The sequence below is a fragment of the Zootoca vivipara genome, chromosome 15 (genome assembly GCF_963506605.1).
Source record: "Zootoca vivipara chromosome 15, rZooViv1.1, whole genome shotgun sequence".
Classification (NCBI taxonomy): domain Eukaryota; kingdom Metazoa; phylum Chordata; class Lepidosauria; order Squamata; family Lacertidae; genus Zootoca; species Zootoca vivipara.
The window spans coordinates 28,055,754-28,074,728 of NC_083290.1; the positions used below are offsets into that span (position 1 = coordinate 28,055,754).

The 18,975-nt window shown below is 45.7% G+C and overlaps 1 protein-coding gene across 4 annotated transcripts; it reads left to right on the forward strand.

Moving 5' to 3' along the window:
* Positions 1-3,539: 3,539 nt before the first annotated feature.
* On the forward strand, positions 3,540-17,356 carry RBM7 (RNA binding motif protein 7). 4 transcript variants are annotated; one of them, XM_060268612.1, is made up of 5 exons: positions 3,540-3,697; positions 11,402-11,564; positions 12,620-12,728; positions 14,234-14,327; positions 14,730-17,356. In XM_060268612.1, the coding sequence occupies exons 2-5, from the start codon at positions 11,504-11,506 to the stop codon at positions 15,102-15,104; spliced, it is 639 nt and encodes a 212-aa protein (XP_060124595.1). In that variant the 5' UTR covers positions 3,540-3,697; positions 11,402-11,503; the 3' UTR covers positions 15,105-17,356. The 4 variants fall into 4 exon arrangements, with proteins under 4 accessions (XP_060124595.1, XP_034995527.1, XP_034995528.1 ...); XM_035139636.2 differs by lacking the exon at positions 3,540-3,697 and adding an exon at positions 8,616-8,823; XM_035139637.2 differs by lacking the exon at positions 3,540-3,697 and adding an exon at positions 8,617-8,823 and having other exon boundaries at positions 14,237-14,327.
* Positions 17,357-18,975: the final 1,619 nt, after the last annotated feature.

An 18,975-nucleotide genomic window follows, 5' to 3' on the forward strand; every position in this document is an offset into this window, starting at 1 on the left:
AAAGTAGAACCCCTCTGAATTGGCATCCCAGAGAGTTTCGCTTGGTTTAATTTACATCAGCTTCTCCCAAAATCCTGGGCAGGATAATGGGATTTTATCCGGTTACAGGTAGGTAGCCGTGTTGGTCTGGATCAAAGTAAAATAAAAAAATTCCTTCAGTAGCACCTTAAAGACCAACTAAGTTGGTCTTTAAGGTGCTACTGAAGGGATTTTATCCTTCTGAGTTATTTAGTCGACAATTCCTCCAGCCTGGGAAATTGTGGTTGTCCTACTAGCCAGCCCTCAGGTCTGTGGCTGCCGTTGCTGAATGCCAGATCAGCTCTGAATAAGACCTCCAAAATCCATGATCTCACCCCCATCTGTGCCCACCTGGGTACTCAGGGAAGCATCAGGGCAGACTGGAGGATCAGGGAAGGGGCATTGCTGTAGTCTACGGAGATTTCATCTCTCTCTCTCTAGGATCTCTTTCCAGTTGTGGGGGGATCTAGAGTGTGTATTCCTGGCACTGGGCAATCAGAACAGATGAGAGATTCCTCTGGTTTACTGCCCACCTCACTGCCCAGCAGTCTCCTTGCCTGAACTGACAGAGCTGGTCTTGGGGGCAGTGTTGAGGACTCCCAAACTGCTGGTTTGGGGGACTTTAACATCCATACCGAGGCGACTGTCTCTGGGGTGGCTCAGGACTTCATGGCTGCCATGACAACCATGGGGCTGTCCCAACGTGTCATTGGCCCAAGATATGTGGCAGGCCACACTCTGGACCTTGTTTTCTCAACTAGGCAGGAAGAGGGTGGTTTGGATGGCATGCATATCTTTGGTATGGAAAAAAACCAAAGTGCATAAAGGGTTCCTGAACCATGTTGTAAGAAAATCAATTTATGTTATACTGTATGGGAAAAATATAAAAATCTTTTAGAAGGTAGAACTCCATGGTGGCTATCACCATTAGAAGCAATCTGTATCGGTTAAAAACCAACAACATGGAAGGTGAATGGGCAATTTACAAAGAGCTATTAACCAAAGTAGGAAACCAATTGAAGGTGAAAAAAATTGAGGATATACTGTAAGACATTTATTAACAGATTGGTTAAAATACCACCTACTAAACGATTTATTTAGGTTGGTCAAAGGATTGGGTTTCAGTAAAGAACTGTCAAGGTTTGAAAAGGATTTGTTGGGAAATAATGAGAAACTATTGTCAAAAAAATGTACAAACTGTTGTTGGAATGGGAAAGCCATTCCCAGTGGGGTGGTGTTGCGGTCAGGCCACATGGCCTCCACACACAGCGGGGGCTGGTGAAACCCCACGTCATGGCCCCCAGCCGGCCAATCCAGTCAGCCAGGGGGCGTGGCTCATCCCTTTTAAACAGCCGCACGGCCAAGGGGATCTCCTTTCTTGTTCCGGCTTCTGCGGATCTGCTTGGCTTCAACAGATCTACCAACCATCAGTTTTGTTTTGCTTTACTTGGGGTCTACTGGCTGCGACAGCAGTCACTTGTCTCATTTGGCTTTCATTGTGATCTTCTTCAGGGTCCTTTACCTTTACCCACAATCTGTCTACACAACAGTTGTCCAGTTATTCACACGTAAGGTTCAATGAGTGCACAGTCTGGTACATAAGAGTTGAGCTATGCAAATCAACAAGTGCACACTCACACAAACAGTTGCACATGTGTAGAGACAGCTTGTACCAATCTTCAGCGCAATGTGTGAACAAGCCTGTGGGGTAAGACTTGCTGTGGGAGAGTGGCCTATGGAAAGAGTCTTGTTCAAAGAGCTGGCACTAGGATCAGGATGAAAGCCTCCCGCAGGCTAACTGTGACCTACATTTGTTCCACTCCTGCCCTTCTAGTGCGTGATTGCATTCCTGATTTGAGGTACCTGTAATGTACACCTGATCTGCAGTGTCAGCAGTGTCTTTTTTGAGGCCCATCTTCCGGTCACAACCAAACATTGCTGTGGTCTTTTACACTGTGCCATCACAGCTGCTCATGCAAGATAGTGCTGCTCCTTTTCTCTGGAACAGTCCTCCTGTGTGGACTCCCTTCATTCCCAGAATGCCAAATCACTGTGTTCCAATGTGTCAGAGAATTCCTTCTGTAACTTCCTTGGATCCTCGAAACCCCAGGTGGCCTCTTGGCCTCTGAGACTGCCAAGAGGGTCGCTTACCAATGGGGCTTGGAAATCCCCTTTTCATCACAGGAACCCTTTACTATTTTTATTTCCAACGTGTGGGGCTTTCCTTCCTATGCTCTTGTCTAATTCTCTAGAGCGCAGTGTCTCCCTTCACCTTCCCACACGGTATATTTCCTTAGTCGCTCCTCGCTGGGGGTTACCCCCGGAAGTAAGCACGTTCTTCTCCGGCTGATCAGGCCCAAACCAGTCTTCTTCCTAGCTCCCCTGTCTTGTTCTTCTTCTATTCCCTTCTACTTGCAAGTTTCCTAGGGCCTCTCTCCCAACACTCCTGCATCTTGCCTTTTAGGGAGAGACTCAGCTTTTTATTGCTTTACAGCTGCTGCCATCCAGCTTCCTCTGCCCTGGCTCACTAGTGATTTCATTTGATTTCTGCTGGGAGAGGAATGTCAGGGGAGGCAGATGGAGCCTCCTGGTTTTTTTTTTTTTGTCTCCTTGGGCCTTTTGGAAAGATGATTTATTGCTTGTTCTCCGTCACCACCAGCTGGCAGTAAAACACAATTGCAGCACCAGCCTCTAAAGCAGGCGTCCCCAAACTGCGGCCCTCCAGATGTTTTGGCCTACAACTTCCATGATCCCTAGCTAACAGGACCAGTGGTCAAGGATGATAGGAATTGTAGTCCAAAACATCTGGAGGGCCTGCTCTAAAGCTTCTTGGGGATAGTGTGTCTTTAATTAAAAGCTTCTTTCTTCCAGGTTCTGCTTTCTTTTACTGCCTCCTAGCAGCTTGGCTAAGGCCAGGCACACCTTGGATGTCCTCAGGGCTCTCTGCTTCAACCTAGACAGAAAAGTGCTATTCGGGAAATCAGAAGCTCTGCTTGTTTTGTTTGGGGGTGTCACACTGGGATGGAAAGTATCCACCTCCACTGTTTCCAAGCGGCTTAAGGAGACTATTGCCTAAGCCAGACATGGCCAAACTTGCCCCCCCCCCCGATGTTTTGGGACTACAATTCCCATCACTGTATATGATAAATTCATGTGCCTCAGGCAACTCAGTCTTTGGGAGAAAAGTACTTCAGTTTATGACCCAGCTCCCTCCTGCCCATCTATACTACAGCTCTGCTACATCCAATACAAGGATTGCCTTTATAGGAACTTCCAGGAGGAAATGGGAATTCTCACCATGAATTTCTATTCCCAGGGTTTCTGGAGGGCAGGGCCCACCTCTTATCAGATCATGGAACATAATAGTAACAACAGATGCTATAAATTCTTAGCATAAGGCTGTTTTCCTCTACATATTGTGTCTTGTCTGTTTTCTCCTGTCTCTCATGCTCTGGAGCACCGTGGACGGAGACCATAAATAGAGACAACACAAGGAAGACACCTAGGGATGGCGTCGAGGATCGCTTTGGGGAATCTGCAACAGGGTCGAAGGATCTGTCTTGCTCTATCTGGCCCTTCCTCAGGAGGATTCAAAATCAAACCCTACCGACCTGCAAGAGGGGAGCAGCCATCCCATAGCAGGAATGCCCTCCAAGAATCCTGGGAATAGAAATTCAGGGTAAGAATTTCCATTTTTCACTCAAGCCTTTGGCTGATTAATCAATAGCCTTTAAAAAGTGTTGGAAGGGTTAATGGTTTTGTTTGTTTGTTTATTATGTCATGTATACTGTGGTTTCATTTTGTATTTTTTTATGTTGTAAACTGCCCTGTGATCTTCGGATGAAGGACAGTGTATAAAATTAATAAATGTAGTAAGATTTCAATATCTTTAGAGGGGGCAGTGAAAATGTAACGGTCAGTAATTCAGCCCAGCAGCCAATGCTTTTATAATCTTGAGTGAAGCAGTTTACGTAAGGAGTTGTGTCTGTTTCCTTGTTTGTCTGTGCAATTACAGTGGTACCTCGGTTTATGAACACAATTGGTTCCGGAAGTCTGTTCATAAACTGAAGCGTTCATAAACTGAAGCGAACTTTCCCATTGAAAGTAATGGAAAGTGAATTAATCCGTTCCAGACGGTCCGCGGAGTAAGCGTTCATAAACTGAAGCAAACTTTCCCATTGAAAGTAATGGAAAGTGGATTAATCCGTTCCAGACGGGTCCGCGGAGTACTTAAACTGAAGCGTTCATAAACTGAAGCATGGGTGTAATTTGTTCCGGAAGTCTGTTCATAAACTGAAGCGTTCATAAACTGAAGCAAACTTTCCCATTGAAAGTAATGGAAAATGAATTAATCCGTTCCAGATGGGTCCGCAGCGTTCATAAACCGGAAATTCATAAACCGAGGTGTTCATAAACCGAGGTTCCACTGTATTGTTTTTAAAGCTCGCTCCTGAAACATGCATATGGGCTTAATGTTCAGAGCTGGGGTTCAGGCAGTGGAAAGTTTGACTGTATTTCTCAGAAATCCTACATTTCCCAGGAACACAGGCAGGAATTCTGTCACTTCTACTGCACAATGCTGAAGTGGACTGAAACACTGCTTTCACGTTACTCTATATAGCTTATTGTCTCTCACTGATTGAAAAGCTGGAAAAGGGTTTCACTCTTATCTTAAAGCAACTTGAAAATAAGGATCTGAACCAGAGTTTGCTTATTTCCTCCTCCCTCCCTCTCAATCCAGTAGAAAGGACTATACCACTTTGAACACTCTTTTTATATTGTGAAACTGCCCTGTGAACCTCAGATGAACAGTGGTATAGAAACATTAACAACAACAACAACAACAACAGTTTCCCTTTGGTTTTTCTTTTCTTTTTCTTAAAAACACAAACTCAAATCTAAAACACCACACTCATTGAATCCTGAAAATCATCACACCAGGGAGATGATCATTCTCTCATCGTTACCCACATTTTACTATCATTACCTGTTTTCTTCTAAGAAAAAAGGTACCGGTACTGCATACTCTTGAGTATGCCGGGGGGGGGGGGGAGCACTGATTACCTGCAGTCCTGCTGTGCCAGATTAACAAGACAGGCTCTGATTATCACCAAAGGAAACCCCTCTGATTGGGTACCTTACCCAAGCATGAAGGAGCTGCAGGAATTTTGGGGGGTAGTGATTGTGCCTAGAAGAAAACACTTCAAATATTGGGGGGGGGGAGCATAATAAATGTTATGTATTAAGTTAACTGCAGTATTCCTTTTGGCCACCGTGGCTGCAGTTCTTACCCTGCTCACTGTGGCTGCAGTTCTCACTCAGGTCCACAACATGCAAATGAAGGATTGAGAGTGCTGTTCACGGATTGGGTAGCTAGGGGAAGTTTGTTACTGTTGCAAGTTACTGAGTACTATATAAGCCAGTTGGCTAAGCTGCTGTTCAGTCTGGACTCAGAGCTAGAATAAAGAGCTGGTTGTTTTGAGAGCTGTGTCTTCATCCTTCTTACCCACTATTTTACAATAAAGATTTATGAATTTATGCATCGCATGTGCAAAGTGGAGTAATAAAGCAACCAAACAGAATCGTTTGCAATCCTAGGCTACCCTGTTCCAGGAATAAGCAATTCCAGTTGCTGGCTTTCTCTGAAAGCTGAGGCTGGAAATAGACAAGAGGCAACCAAGGTTATCCCACCTACAGGGTGCCCCCTTGACCAGGGTGCTCCCTTGGGAGGAAGCAGGGACAGCCAGTGAAACTCACTTCCAGAAGTGAAGTGTCAGCAGTCAGGATGGGACTATGACAGGTATCTTTATGAAGAGAAAAGGTAGGCACTTGTGGAGGGCCCAGCTAGATGTGATGCTAAATGTGTGCTTGCATGTGATAGTGGTTGGTCTGTAAACACACACACACACACGTCAGTGCAGATATCAGGTTGGAGGGTGTGTGCGTGCCTATTTGATATTGTCTTAGGAGGCCACCACACATTTATAAAGACTGTAAAAACACAACAGTTTTGACCGGAGAAAATTACTGCAGATCTTGAAGGACACAGTCCCGTCACGGGGATATAGGATATGAAATACACCAACCTTCATTTTGAGCTGCATAGACATAAAAGCTTTAGTTGTATTTTAAGTTTTCAAACTGAACAGTGTTTCAAACTTTTGAACAGTAGTTAAGTCACTTATGCATTCACTGCATAGCTGCCAAGTTATCCCTTTTTAAAAGGGATTTTCCATTATGCTGAATAGGCTTCCTCGCGAGAAAAGGGAAAACTTGGCAGCTATGATTCACTGTGTTCTTGTTTGTTTTGCAAAACCATCCACTGCTCCCTCCACGATGGTCACCAGGCAGGAGTCCTGCTGTAGGAAGGGAAGGGAGAGAAGGGCTGAAGACTGAACCACTCCGTCAGTGCAGCTAAGAAACTGGCAGTGTTTGGCTCCTTCTGTCCTTGAACTTTTCCACGTCCATCGGAATAACTTAATTTTAACCATGCACCTGTACCTGAGATTGCTTATTTCCATCTCTCTCCCAGTGCCTTTCCCTTGCGTCTTGTCTTTTTAGATTGTAAACCCTAAGGGCAGGCTTCTTATGATAATCCACATGGCCAAGTTTTGTGCCCACAGTGAGGAAGCCGTGCGTCTCTGAATGAGTCCTTGCTGTAGCAAGTGGAATCTACAGTCAGATCAGGGACTCACGCAGAAACACAGTGTGTGGAGTTACCTGGGGCAAGTAATTCTCAGGCACATCCAATTAGGGTTGTCATATGTCCAGAATTTCCCAGACACATACGGGATTCACCGGTCAACATGGGCGTAGGCAGGGGGGGCAGTTGCCCCCCCTGGAGGCGGGGCCGGTGGGCGAGAGCGGCGCTGGTGGACAGGGGCGGAGGCGGAGCGCAGCCCGGCGGAGCGCGGGTTCGGCGTTCCGCGCCCTCCCTCCAGCTCCCCGTCGCGCCCTCCGGCGGGGCCAGGCGGGGCGGGGAGCCAGGGAGCGCAGCTGAGCCGCTGTCGCCCTGCTGCGTTTTGCTCCCTTGAATTGCCCTCCTTCTCCTGGAGGCGCAGCTCCTTTCCCCGCGGGTGGCTGCTGCTGCGGCGTCCTCATCCTCTCTTCGTGCCCCTTCCTCGACGGGGTGTGGGGGAGGGGTTGCCCCCCCGCCCGCCCCCTCCGCGGCCCGGGCAGCCCTGTCTGTGGGGGGGGTGGTGGCGCGGGGGTGGCGCCGGAAGGATGTTTGGGCGCCGGAGGGACCTTCGAGCCACGGCGCCCGATGTCCTTGAGGCGGGCCTGCTGTGAGCTGGGAGGGGTGCGTCCGGGCGGTCGCTGCTAGCCCCGCGGGCCGCGCCGCCTCTGCCACCTCCTTCCTCCCGGCGGGAGGCTCGTGGGGCGCCTTCGGCGGGGAGTGCAGAGGGAGCGTGCGCTGGGCGGCGCTTTCGGGTGGGGCGCTCTCTCGGAGCCCTCCCCGCAGCCCTCCCGGCGGAGGCTTCCCGCTCCGCTGCCTGGCGTTCCAGCGGGGTGACCGCCGCGCGGTTTGCGCTGGGGGTGTGTGCGCTTGGGGGGGCTGTGGCCCCGCTCCGGAGTCGCCTCCCGGGATCGCCACTTGCGGGCCGCGGAGGGCATTGCTGGCGGGGGCGCCGCGGTCGTCGAGGGAGGCTTTGCGGCGCGAGTTGCGCACTCGGCGGCTCCTGCGCCAGTGAAGGCTCCGTTTCGGACTTTGGATACCGGAGGATGCCGCGCCCGTCGGGGCGCTCGTCGGCGCCCCTCTCCCGTTTCTCCCGTGCGGGGAGGGGGCGTCGGGGGTGCCTTTGCGCCGCGGCGCTGGATGGGCTTGGGATGGCCCTGGTGGATTGTCTGTTGTCGCCTTGACATCTGTTGTGGCCCCTCCCCTCCCGTGCCTTGGCCCCGCCCCTTGCCCCCCCCGGTTTTGATCCTGGCTACGCCCCTGCCGGTCAAAAATAGCGTCCAGGTTGAATTTCCAAAAATCAGGTAAAATGTCCAGGAAAACCCAGGCGTATGAAGGAAGTGTCGCATTTTTGGACAAATTTCCTTTAAAATGGCTCAAAAAGTACAACGTTGGCAAAAGAAAAGAAAAAGCTCAACTTTGCTTCCCTCTCCACCCCCCCACCAACAAAAGCGGAACAACTTTTGTTTCCGGATTTTCACTTTTTGAAACGGAGCGGGACAATGCATTCTGCGGTTGAAGCGCCTCCTGGTTTGCAGCCTTGGAACTGCTTATGAGGGGGCGGCACATTGTCTCGCAGTGGGCGGAGACTTCGCTTTTCACCGCGAAAAGGAGAAAGAGCGGTCAGTCTCTCGATTTGTCTCTTCTCGCTTGCCGTCGCCTTTACGTATCTTAGAAACGACTTGTTCTTTCCCTTCTGCGCGAGTATTAGGCTTTTAGTGGGCTTGATACGCTGCAGAAGCACGTTCTCATTTAATGCCGAACGTTATAAGGAATACCCAATCACAGTCCCGATAGGCTGCGCTTGCGCAGTTGAGCCGTCGAGGGCACAATTTTGGGCACCGAGGAAGGAGCAGAGCAGCTCATGCGCAGTGAGACTAACAGTCTGTCACGCCCAAGGCCCACATCGGCGCCTGCGCACTCGAGAGGCCCGCGGGCCTGAATCGCACCGGCCGCGGGAGCGGCTCTCCTTCTTTCGGCTGGGCCGGACGCGCGCGCCTGCGCAGTTCAGCAGCCGGCTGCGAGCTGAGGCGATGGGAGCGGCGGCGGCCGAGGCGGACCGGACCCTCTTCGTGGGGAACCTCGACCCCAAAGTCACCGAGGAGCTGCTCTTCGAGCTCTTCCACCAGGTAACGGGGCGGGCAGGGCCGCCACCGCCTGGCTTGACTCGACCTCGGTAGGCTCAGAGCGGCCTACCTCGCAGGGGGCGCCGGCCTTGCTGTATGTGTGGGGAGGGGGGCGTTTCCCTCTGCCTACGTTTTAATGCGCGGGCCCTCTGCACATGCCCAGGAGCTATAGAGGAGCGGGGGCTGCCCTGAAAGAAGACTGGCACCTCCTTGGTGTCGCTGCGACCGAAATCGGATCTGCGAAGGGAGACGGGGAGGCATTGGCTTTGTTTGCGTCTCGCCTGCCTCGCTTTCCTTTACCTTTGAACGGATTTCCGTTTCTCCTGGCTTCGTTCAGAAGCCCTTGCAAGGCGAAAAGCCCCCTCGGGATGCTCTCCTTCCCTCCGTTTCCATCTTAAAACAAGGCAAGGGGCGAATTCTTCTAAAGGTAAAACGCTGGCAGCAAATAGGTTTGATCGTTAGCTGGTTTCATGCCCGGAAAAAAGGGAACTTCGTGGTGGATGGGTGTGATAGGCAGGATTTAAAAATAAGTATCAGAACATTAAAACAACAACAACCAGCAGCTTGCAGAATTGACAACAAAAGCACCAAAATGAACAGAAATGAGTTTTTGATCTGGGCGCCCTGGGTTGTCGGAACAGGGCAACTTCAGTTGTAACCCAGGAGGTGCATAAACAGGAAAGGTAGGCTGGGGATGGTTTAGCTCTATATACGGTATCAAGGGAAGCATAATGTTTCATGAACTGGAAATTAATCCTATAGTATAGCACCACCTTGGGTGTACCAGTCCTGAAAACTAATTTAGTTTTGGGGATGTGGTCTCATCCCCTGAGCAAAATGCCAAGGGTGGTCTTGAGGGGGAGAAAGAAATGGGGAATGGGTTGTAATAATGGGTTGCCTCTGTCATGTTTGCCCAGGCTGTCTAAGGGTACTTCAGTTTATAACCAGGAGGCAAAATGTGTAGATTGTGAGCAACTCTGCCTTGAAACAGTTAGTCATAGAGCTGACCTGAGGAGAAGCTATCCTAGACCTAATTGTAAGAGGTAGTGGAACCCTTGTTTCAAGATGCAAGGGCTATTGATGTCAGGGTCAGCGTACATGTAAGCAAAAAGTTGCCACATCGTCCTGCGCCATCACATTTGTACCGTATATATTCACATTTGCTGTGAAAGTAAGACAGCCAGAATCGCCATGTCTTTATGGTGCAGTTGCATTCAGAATGTGGTGTGTACTGTTCTCTGTCTGCTCACATCTAGAAGAAGAAGAAGAAGAAGAAGAAGAAGAAGAAGAAGAAGAAGAAGAAGAAGAAGAAGAAGAAGAAGAAGAAGAAGAAGAAGAAGAAGAAGAAGAAGAAGAAATTGTAGAGCTGGAAATGGTTTGACAAGGACATGGTTAGCTGTTCGTACACCTTTCCTACAAGGCTCAAGTGTCTGGACTTCTCTGTATAGAACAGAAGGCTACAATAGACGTTTATAGACGTAGGCATGGAGTGGCAAAAGCGCCTAGAGAACTTTTCCAAACACTTTCATAATGCTAGGACCTGGGGTCTTATGATGAAGTAGATTGGCTGTAGGTTTAGGACACACACAAAACTGTAGACACTCAGTGACATTCAGAGGAGATTAGATGAACTCCTTGAGAACTGGTCTGTAGTTCCAATAACTGAATGGGAGCTCAGGATACTCCTTGATGCCAAACTGTGAGGGAGTAAATAGGGGGAGGGTTGTTGCCTTCATGCACTGCTTGTAGGCTTCCTGAAAAACTGCCCTCCTCCTCTTCCCAATATCTATGTCCAGTTCTATTGGATCAGGGTGATTTGAACCATTGTAATGTTCTCACAGAAAGTTAATAATGGATCCGTAGAAAGACATTGTGAGGCTGACTTCAAAGGAATGCTTCAATGCTCCTTGCTTACTTAAAATCAGCATGGTTGAAAGGTGAATGAGTTTCCCTCTGCTTTTTCCGTGCATGCTTATGAGTGGAAGGAGGTTCACAGTGCATGTTAACTTTCTGTTCCATGCTGGCATGTGGCTGAATCCACTGCTGTTGGTTTCTTCCCTGGATAATATTGAGTGCCAACCAAAGTTGTTTATTTTTGCTTTATTTACATTTATCTCCTGCAATACTTCCATCATAGAACCCAAGTTGGTGTCCCTGTGGCCATCTTGTACACCCACCCAGACCCGATGGCTCTGGATTTACATGGGGGAATGTATTTTTCTGCTTTCATAGCACCTACCTGAAGTGATGCCTGGAGACCAGCAGTAAACTGACTATTACCTGGTTTGAACCTCCTTCACCTGCCTGGTGAATCTAGGACTATGTCCTACTCTCCAGTCCTTTGGAGAGTAAAATTGTAAAATGCCAACTATTAAGAAAGTTGTTTTGAGAACCTGCCTGACAATGCATATCTTTCATTTAATTGGTAACACCCTATACTGTACTTGAATGCAAATACAGGTTTACCTTGGAATGCAGGTGCATGCAACTAAATAACCTTCAAGGGAAAGTTGCTCCTTTTTTATTTTAATGTTTTTTTTGTTTTGTTTTTAATGTTTTTTTGGGTTTTTTTGGTTTACAGGGAGGTCCAGTCATTAAAGTAAAGATTCCGAAGGACAAGGATGGGAAACAAAAGCAGTTTGCATTTGTGAATTTCAAACATGAAGAATCTGTCCCCTATGGAATGAATCTACTTAATGGGATCAAACTTTTTGGGAGACCTCTCAAAATTCAGTTTCGATCAGGTATCCACAAAACCTTTAAAATAGCCTAGGTCATCTAGGTAAAATTGAAGGGGGTTCATATTCCCTTTATGCTTAAAATTCTGGTGTGTAAAACTTTTTATTCTGATGCATTTTTTGTGTTGAATTATATATCAGATTAAAATTTCACTGAGCCTGTAAAAACCACTCATGTGTTCCTAGTGTTGCTGCATATTTGTATGCTATCTTGAGGAGCTAACTCATTTGAAGGGGGCTTTCTGACAGTTTTTGGAAGACAGTTAGAATCTTTTTTAAAAGGAACTTTAAAAGATGTTGAAATGCACTTCTTAGAAGAGGTTCAGTTGTTTGGGGACAAACCATCTGTTTTTAGAAGGGATGTCCTACTCTAGCTTTGGATAACCTTTAGCCTTCCATATGTTGCTAAACTGCAACTCCCATCCTCACTGACCATTGGCTATGCTAGCTGGGGCTGATGGGAGTTGTAGTTCAACAATATCTGGAGGGCTACACATTCTACACATCTGCCAAACCCTTTTCAGTTGAGAACAGATCTGTGTGTATTCTGAGCTCCTATGATCACAGAGGAATGCACTTTGCACGTGTCTAGAAGCATTATTTTATCACTTCAGATTATTTCTGAAATGAGTCCCGGCACTCAAGCTAGTTCTAGAGTGAGCCTTAGCTTGGATTGAGTTCATGTGTAATTCCTTGGAATTGCTAAAATTCCTTTTTAAATAAAGGAAATGAAAACACTATTTGCTCCTTATTTGGTCTGTTTGAAGTAGTGTCCAAAGTTTTTCACTTTAGGAAAGCTGAGTTTCATCTGCAATTAACTTAAGTTTAGTGTCCTTAGCATTGCATCTCGATTGCATCTTCACCACTGGGTATTCCAGTAGGTTGCAACACTTGTTTTGGAAATATGTTTGTATGTCTTAATGGTTCTCTAGTGTGATACTCCAGAGCCCATTAAGTAATGTGCCATGTTTTCAATTTGTTAGCATCTTGCGTCGGCTTAACCTTTCTCAGTGTAAATGACTTGTTTTAGTTATACTTCAAACACGTCCTTTTACCTTTAGGGAGCAGTCATGCATCTCAAGATAACAATTCACCTTATTCTCAACCTGTATATGCTAATGGAAGCCCCTCCAGTATACAACAACTGCCAACAACAACTGCCAGTAGCAGGTAAGTTCTTAATGTTAAGCCAGACTTCCCCCAACCTGGTGTCCTCCAAATATTTTGGACTATAACCCTGAGTCTGAAAGATCTCAAGGGCATCAGTTTTAGGAAGCCTGTGGTAAATCATTTAAGTAGATTTAGAATTGCAGCTTGTTAGGGAGTGAACTCCATTGAACTTGGTGGGACTTGCTTCTGACTAATTGTGCCTAGGATTGTGTTCTTAGCATTCATTACAATATGGTAAATTCTGTGACTGCTTTCCAAAGTGGGCATAATACAATAGCCTATGTCTGAGCTTGCCTTTCTACCTTTATGTTTATTATTTGTCTTTAAGTGGGAAAGAATAATATGAACTGAATTCTAGCACTGAGAAAATATATTTCTATTAGCTTTTTTTCTAGAGCAGCTACAAAAATCAAATGGTATTGAGAACTTTGATGTAGCACATCAGGAATTTTGTTTCTAAAACAACAGATGGACAAGCAAATTAGTTTCCATTAGGGAAAGCTGTGAGTCTTTTCAGAATCTTCTAAATTGAGATGCAGAGTAGATTAAAGAAGCTGTTAGTAGAAACCTCCTGAGGCTTGCGATCTGTGTTTCTGTATTTCTTTGACAAGTGTGTCAGTTATAAAATTGAAGATGAACTGAAAACAGATTGCTCAGTTATACTCTGCTTAGAAAAATATATATTCAGTAACAGTTTACGATAATGGATCAAAGGAAAACTGTATGATGTAGTGGTTAGATTAGAAGTGTTATGCTGCAACCAGGGAGACCCAGGTTCAAATCTCCCACGGTCTCTGTCATTCAGCCTAACTTATCTCACAACCTTGTTTTGAGGCTAGGGGAACAAATATGAGAATGAGGGGGATAGAAATATAGCTATAACCATGAAGCTGCTAATGCCAATGTTTACCTGGTGCTTTGCTTCCTGGTTATTTTCATTATACCTATTTTCCCCCACCCCTGGGAAAACCATGTGCAAATAACTTAAAGTAGAACCATAGAATCGGACGGGACCCTGAGGGTCATCTATTCCAACCCCCTGCAATGTAGGAATCTTAGCTAAAACATCCATGGCAGATGACCATCCAACCTCTGCTTTAAAACCTCCAATGAAGAAGAGTCTACCACCTTCTGAGGGAGTCCATTCCACTGTTGAAGAGCTCCAACTGTCAGAAAGTTCTTCTAGATGTTTAGTCGCAAAATCACAGATTTGTGATTCTGATTTGGCTTCTACCCTCCAGAGCAGGAGAAAACAAGTGTGCTCCATCTTCCATGTGACAGCCCTTCAGATATTTGAAGATGGCTATCCTATCTCTTCACTGTCTCCTCTTTTCAGGCCAAACATACCCAAAGCCCCCAACTCTTCCTCATAATGCTCAGTTTCCAGACCCATGATCATCAGTATAACTGTCTTCAATTGAATACTGTTGACTGTGATTACTGTTAGTGCAGAATTCCATGATCTGAGACTTCTTCTGGCCAATTGACTTCTGGTTTTCGCTTAGCAGGTATGAGAGGAATGTGGATAACATCTCAACAGAGTCACCAACTGTGCAGAGGTCCTTCTCATCCCCAGATAACCTCCAGAGACAAGCGGTGGTGAGAATTCTTTGTTTAGCTGTTAACAGGAAATAGGCAGGAAAGGGTTTGCAAATGAGTGGAGCGGTGCATGCGTCAGACAAAAAAGCTGAGTGGTTAACAACCACAGCACTCAGAAAAATACTGGAAGCCAATGTAGATCTGGGGTTATATAGTCCCGGCGGCTGCTCTCATTCACCAGTCTGGCAGACGCACACTGACTGTTTAGATGTTGCTGGACTAAGAGATGTTATTAGAACCAGCCTTATTCTTTATAATGTAAATAGTTTTAACTGATTTGTATTTTTACACTGCCACTCTGGGACCTTATGGTGAAGGGCAAGTAAGGAATTGAACAAATCATCATCATAACCCCTACTATTGGCCATGCCTCTTCTTAACAGAAGCGCTTTCTGTTTCCAGATGAATATGTGGCAACAGTCGCAGTACAGTGGCAGGCACAGCTCCTTGCACCCGGAGCCATCCGGCTTTGCTTCGCCAGGGCACCACCCAAGTTATTCGTTCACCCAGTCATCGGCCTCATCCATGCAGTGGCGCTCAGAGACAAGTGCCGCCCAGCGCAAGAACAGAGTGAGCTCCCATCCGTATCCTACTGAAAGCAGGCATTATAGCAGCCGGGAACCTCAGCGCCCCAGCGACTATGGCTCGGAGCATCATTTCAGGGGCAATCGGGAGGAATATGGTCACGATGACAGACACTATGGAGGCTGGAGTCACGATTACGATAACCGGAGGGAGAACTACCGAGATGGCAAGTGGCGCCCCTCCCGCCACTAGCAAGTATTCAGAGCAGATTTTGCATACCTTTCCTTGGCAAAATGGAGTGGCTCTTACATTTTTAAGAAATCATTTTTTACAGAGAGCTTGCAACAAGTAACTGCACGAGTTACTTTTAAAAAATCGTTTTATAAAAATTACCTGCAGTATGTATTCCATGAGAAGTGGCTTCGTTTCAATTGTATTACGGTAACTTTCCCTCAGGGTTTAGGAAAAAAAGAGAAGGTGCCACGCTTTTAAACAAACAAAAGAGAAATCAATGTAGATAATTTTGTAAGGGGGGAAAAAAGGGTGCTGCTTTGGTCGTATTTTCAAATGAACATTGGTATTTTTGTAGAGTGTTAATGAGAAAGCTAGAGAGCCCCTGAGGTGGTTCTGGTAGTAAGTAACCCCATGGAAAAAATGAATGCCACAGAGTAGAAGGCTCAATGGCACATGGAAATATTGGTAACAGTGTTTTTCTTCTGGAATAAATGTTGCTTTTAAATACTTGTATTAAGCAAACATGCAGCCTGTTCAGATATTAAGAGTGAAACAAATTTGCTGGATGACTTGATGATTTGTATTGAATGATGTGTTAATTTTTTCAGCTGCTTTCATTGAGGGTCCTTTGATTTTTATATTATGAGCAAGAGAGCCCACAGTATCGTAAAAAGACTTTCCCAACAGTTTAAGTGATTAAAACCTCTCAGGAAATCATTGCATGCCTCTGTCCATTCCCTTTCTATAGATGACATAATTTTTAAAAACCTCATTGAATTGAAAAGTTTGGACATTACAATTGATATTTAATGCAAAGGAGAAACGAAGGTAAGTATCTATGCACTTCTTGTCCATGGGCTTTGTGTGGCCAAATGCTTTATTTCATCCAACCTGCAGCATTGGTTCATCTTTAAAATTAAATAAATTAAATAAAGTCATTTTGGGGGGAGGGGGAATTGGTCTACAGCACTTGCTCAGAAGTGCAGGACTTGCTCAGAAGTGCAGCTGCTAGCCTCCATTTGCAAGTACAGCTAAATTTGGAATAGCTTTTAACTAACCAGAAATCTGAGATGAGCTTTTTTTAATAGGGTGGATTTTTGTGACATCTATCCTCCTGAAGTTTGTGCATTTGAAATGCCATCAATGTCTTTAACTATGATTCCCCCTATACTGAAAAATAGTGGGACTTTTGAGATGGGAACTCTTGGTGCCATTTAAAAAAAGATCCTGTAGCTAAATTGTTTCCAGTAGCTTACGTTTTTGTTCACAGTGCTTCCATTTGAACATTAGTACAGTCATACCTCCGTTTACGACCACAGTTGGTATTGCGGAGCCAGTCGCTCCCTGAGGCACGCTTCTGCGCGTGCGCGAAGTATCGATAGAGCGCCGCGGAACCCGGTGGTCGGAAACCGAAGCAGTCGCAAACAGAGGCGGTTGCAAACCGAGGTTTGACTGTAATCTCTAGCAACTGGAGTACAGTAAACCTGCAACTTGTGCACATTTTACTCGTGCACATTCAGATTTACGTGCTTGTCAAACGAAATAATAAAAAAGCGATGGGGAGCAGGCACCCAGAAAAAAAGACTTTGGTAATTGCACCTGCCTTTGTACCCAATGTCTTTTGACTATACACAATTTTGGCTTTAGGAAAGTATTCAGACCCTCGTAATTTTCAGTTGCATCAAAATTGACAAGGGGGCAATTGCAGCAGCAGTAAAATGCGGCTTACCTTAATCTTTCACTTCCCTTGAAATCCCCTCTCTCTCTCTCTCTCTCTCTCTCTCTCTCTCTCTCTCTCTCTCTACTCTAATCCAAATCAGTCATAGTTTCTTGAACCCCAGTTCTTCCGTGCTGTTTGGGTTTATATCTGGGGGGGGGGGGGTGGCTAGAGGATGGAGATGCTTGTGACCCTCTTATTTACATGCCCAAATGGGACATCTTTTTTAAAAATATAATATTTTTGTCAAATATACACTAATATAAGAGGATTCATTGTTATCCTTTGACTTACATATTTATGGCATTGTTGCAAAAACAAGCACCCGTCTTAAAAAAAAAAAGATTTACGTAATTCAAAACTTCCTCAAGCAATACTGTTAATAGTATTTTCAAAAAATGCACTTGGTTAGCCATATTTTTATTTCCGCTAAAATAAATTCTCGTTCTTTCAAAATATTGTGTGCAAGCAAATTTTCCTAAGAACTAAATTTTACAGCTGGTGTTCTCTCTTTACATATAGTTGTTATATTTGCATCCAAAAGTGATTTTTTTTTATCTTCTCATTGGAAAGTTTGTATTCGAGAGAGTGGCCTTTGATGCCTTCAGAGTGACTGAATGCGTGAAAATGCCCAGCAAGTTTTGCATTGACGTGCTCAGCCTGCATCTTAAATAGGGCACATTTCATAAGCTGCTACACCAGATGCCTAGCCATCAGTCTTCACACTGTATTTTTTAGACAGATTGTACACATGCTGTCCACACATCAGCCACACATGCTTTGTATTCACAGAGGTAGTTGTAATGTCCTTTTTTCCCCGTTACACCTGGTGCGGGGTGGGGGGATGTATATCAAAGTTGATTGACTAACATTTCCAGTGTAGGTCAGAGCAAGACATCCAGTGATGTTACTTGGCAGGAGGACTATCTATTCCATTAAAGCAGAGAGTTTGCTGCCAGTGTCTTGTCTGCAGTAACGGGGGTTCTCTTTTCATTCACAAGCAGGCAAAACCTCAAATAAAGACTGCAATCCTAACCATGTCCACGCAGAAGTAAGTTCTATTGAATTAAATTGGGTCTCCTCGCAAGTAAGTGGGGTTAGGCTGGCAGCCTCAGGGTTTTAAAAGCCAGAAGGCAACCTTGATTCCCCCCCTGTTCCTTGTTATTCCCTAGCCCAGCCTTTTACAACCTGGTGCCATCCATATATTTTGGACTGCAACTCCCATTAGTCTCGGCCAGCACCAGGTTGCAGACAGTAGCCCAAGCCTATAAATGTAAAATAAATGCATTTTTAAAAAGTGGTTTGTCTCTCTTTTGATGGGGAGTGGAACATATTGTGAAGCCAACCAGGACTTAAAAACAAAAGGGAATCTTGACTTGCTCTGGTTTTCAAGAGGACCCAAGGGTTGGGTGACAGAGGGGGGGGGGGTTTCCTATATTGCAATGGTAAATGCATGTTCCATCACCATGTCTGCATGTTCCAGTTCTGGCTTTGTATTCTGTGAACCTAATGTGTGTTTGGGTTGGTGTAAACACATTGCATACTGTAGCACTCTTAATGTGTAAGGCAATTTCGCGTGTGCCAGGATGCAAATGCAACGTGTAAAGAAGCTTTGAGGCGCAAAGTTGTCATGTAATGGCACGCTTTCTTAAATAGCAATGCCCTCTTCAAATATAGAATGCAATTTCTCATACCTGCATGCTGCTTCTGTGGACAGCCATAATAATGCTCAAGTACAGTGGATTTAGGTCGTGTGGGCACATGAGGGCTTCCATCTTAAACCTTCCTGGGTCTAGGGAAATGCTTCACAAAGTTCACTCTAAAAAAAACAAAACATGAATTGCAGAAAATGGCACTGGAGCCAATGAGAATGATTTTTCTTTCTGTTCTAAGTACCACTATGTCAAACAAAAAATTGTCCCTTACCACCTCCATGTGCCAGTGTTGTTTCTTATCTTGGTGTGGCTTTGAACTTACTAACCTAATGCACAGGACACACCTTTGTATCTGAAGAAGTGTGCATGCACACAAAAACTCATACCAATGACAAACTTAGTTGGTCTTTAAGGTGCTACTGGAAGGAATTTTGTTTATTTTGTTTTGGCCACGGCAGAGCAACACAGCTACCTACCTGTATTTAAAACTCCTGTTTTTGTCTCTGATGGAGGGGCC

Excerpts from the sequence above, each read along its gene's own strand:
- RBM7 (XM_035139636.2), top strand. The coding sequence starts at position 8,728 with ATGGGAGCGGCGGCGGCCGAGGCGGACCGGACCCTCTTCGTGGGGAAC. Across the intron at positions 12,729-14,233 it reads ACAACAACTGCCAGTAGCAG|CAGGTATGAGAGGAATGTGG; the intron begins GTAAGTTCTTAA and ends GTTTTCGCTTAG. Across the intron at positions 14,328-14,729 it reads ACCTCCAGAGACAAGCGGTG|ATGAATATGTGGCAACAGTC; the intron begins GTGAGAATTCTT and ends TTCTGTTTCCAG.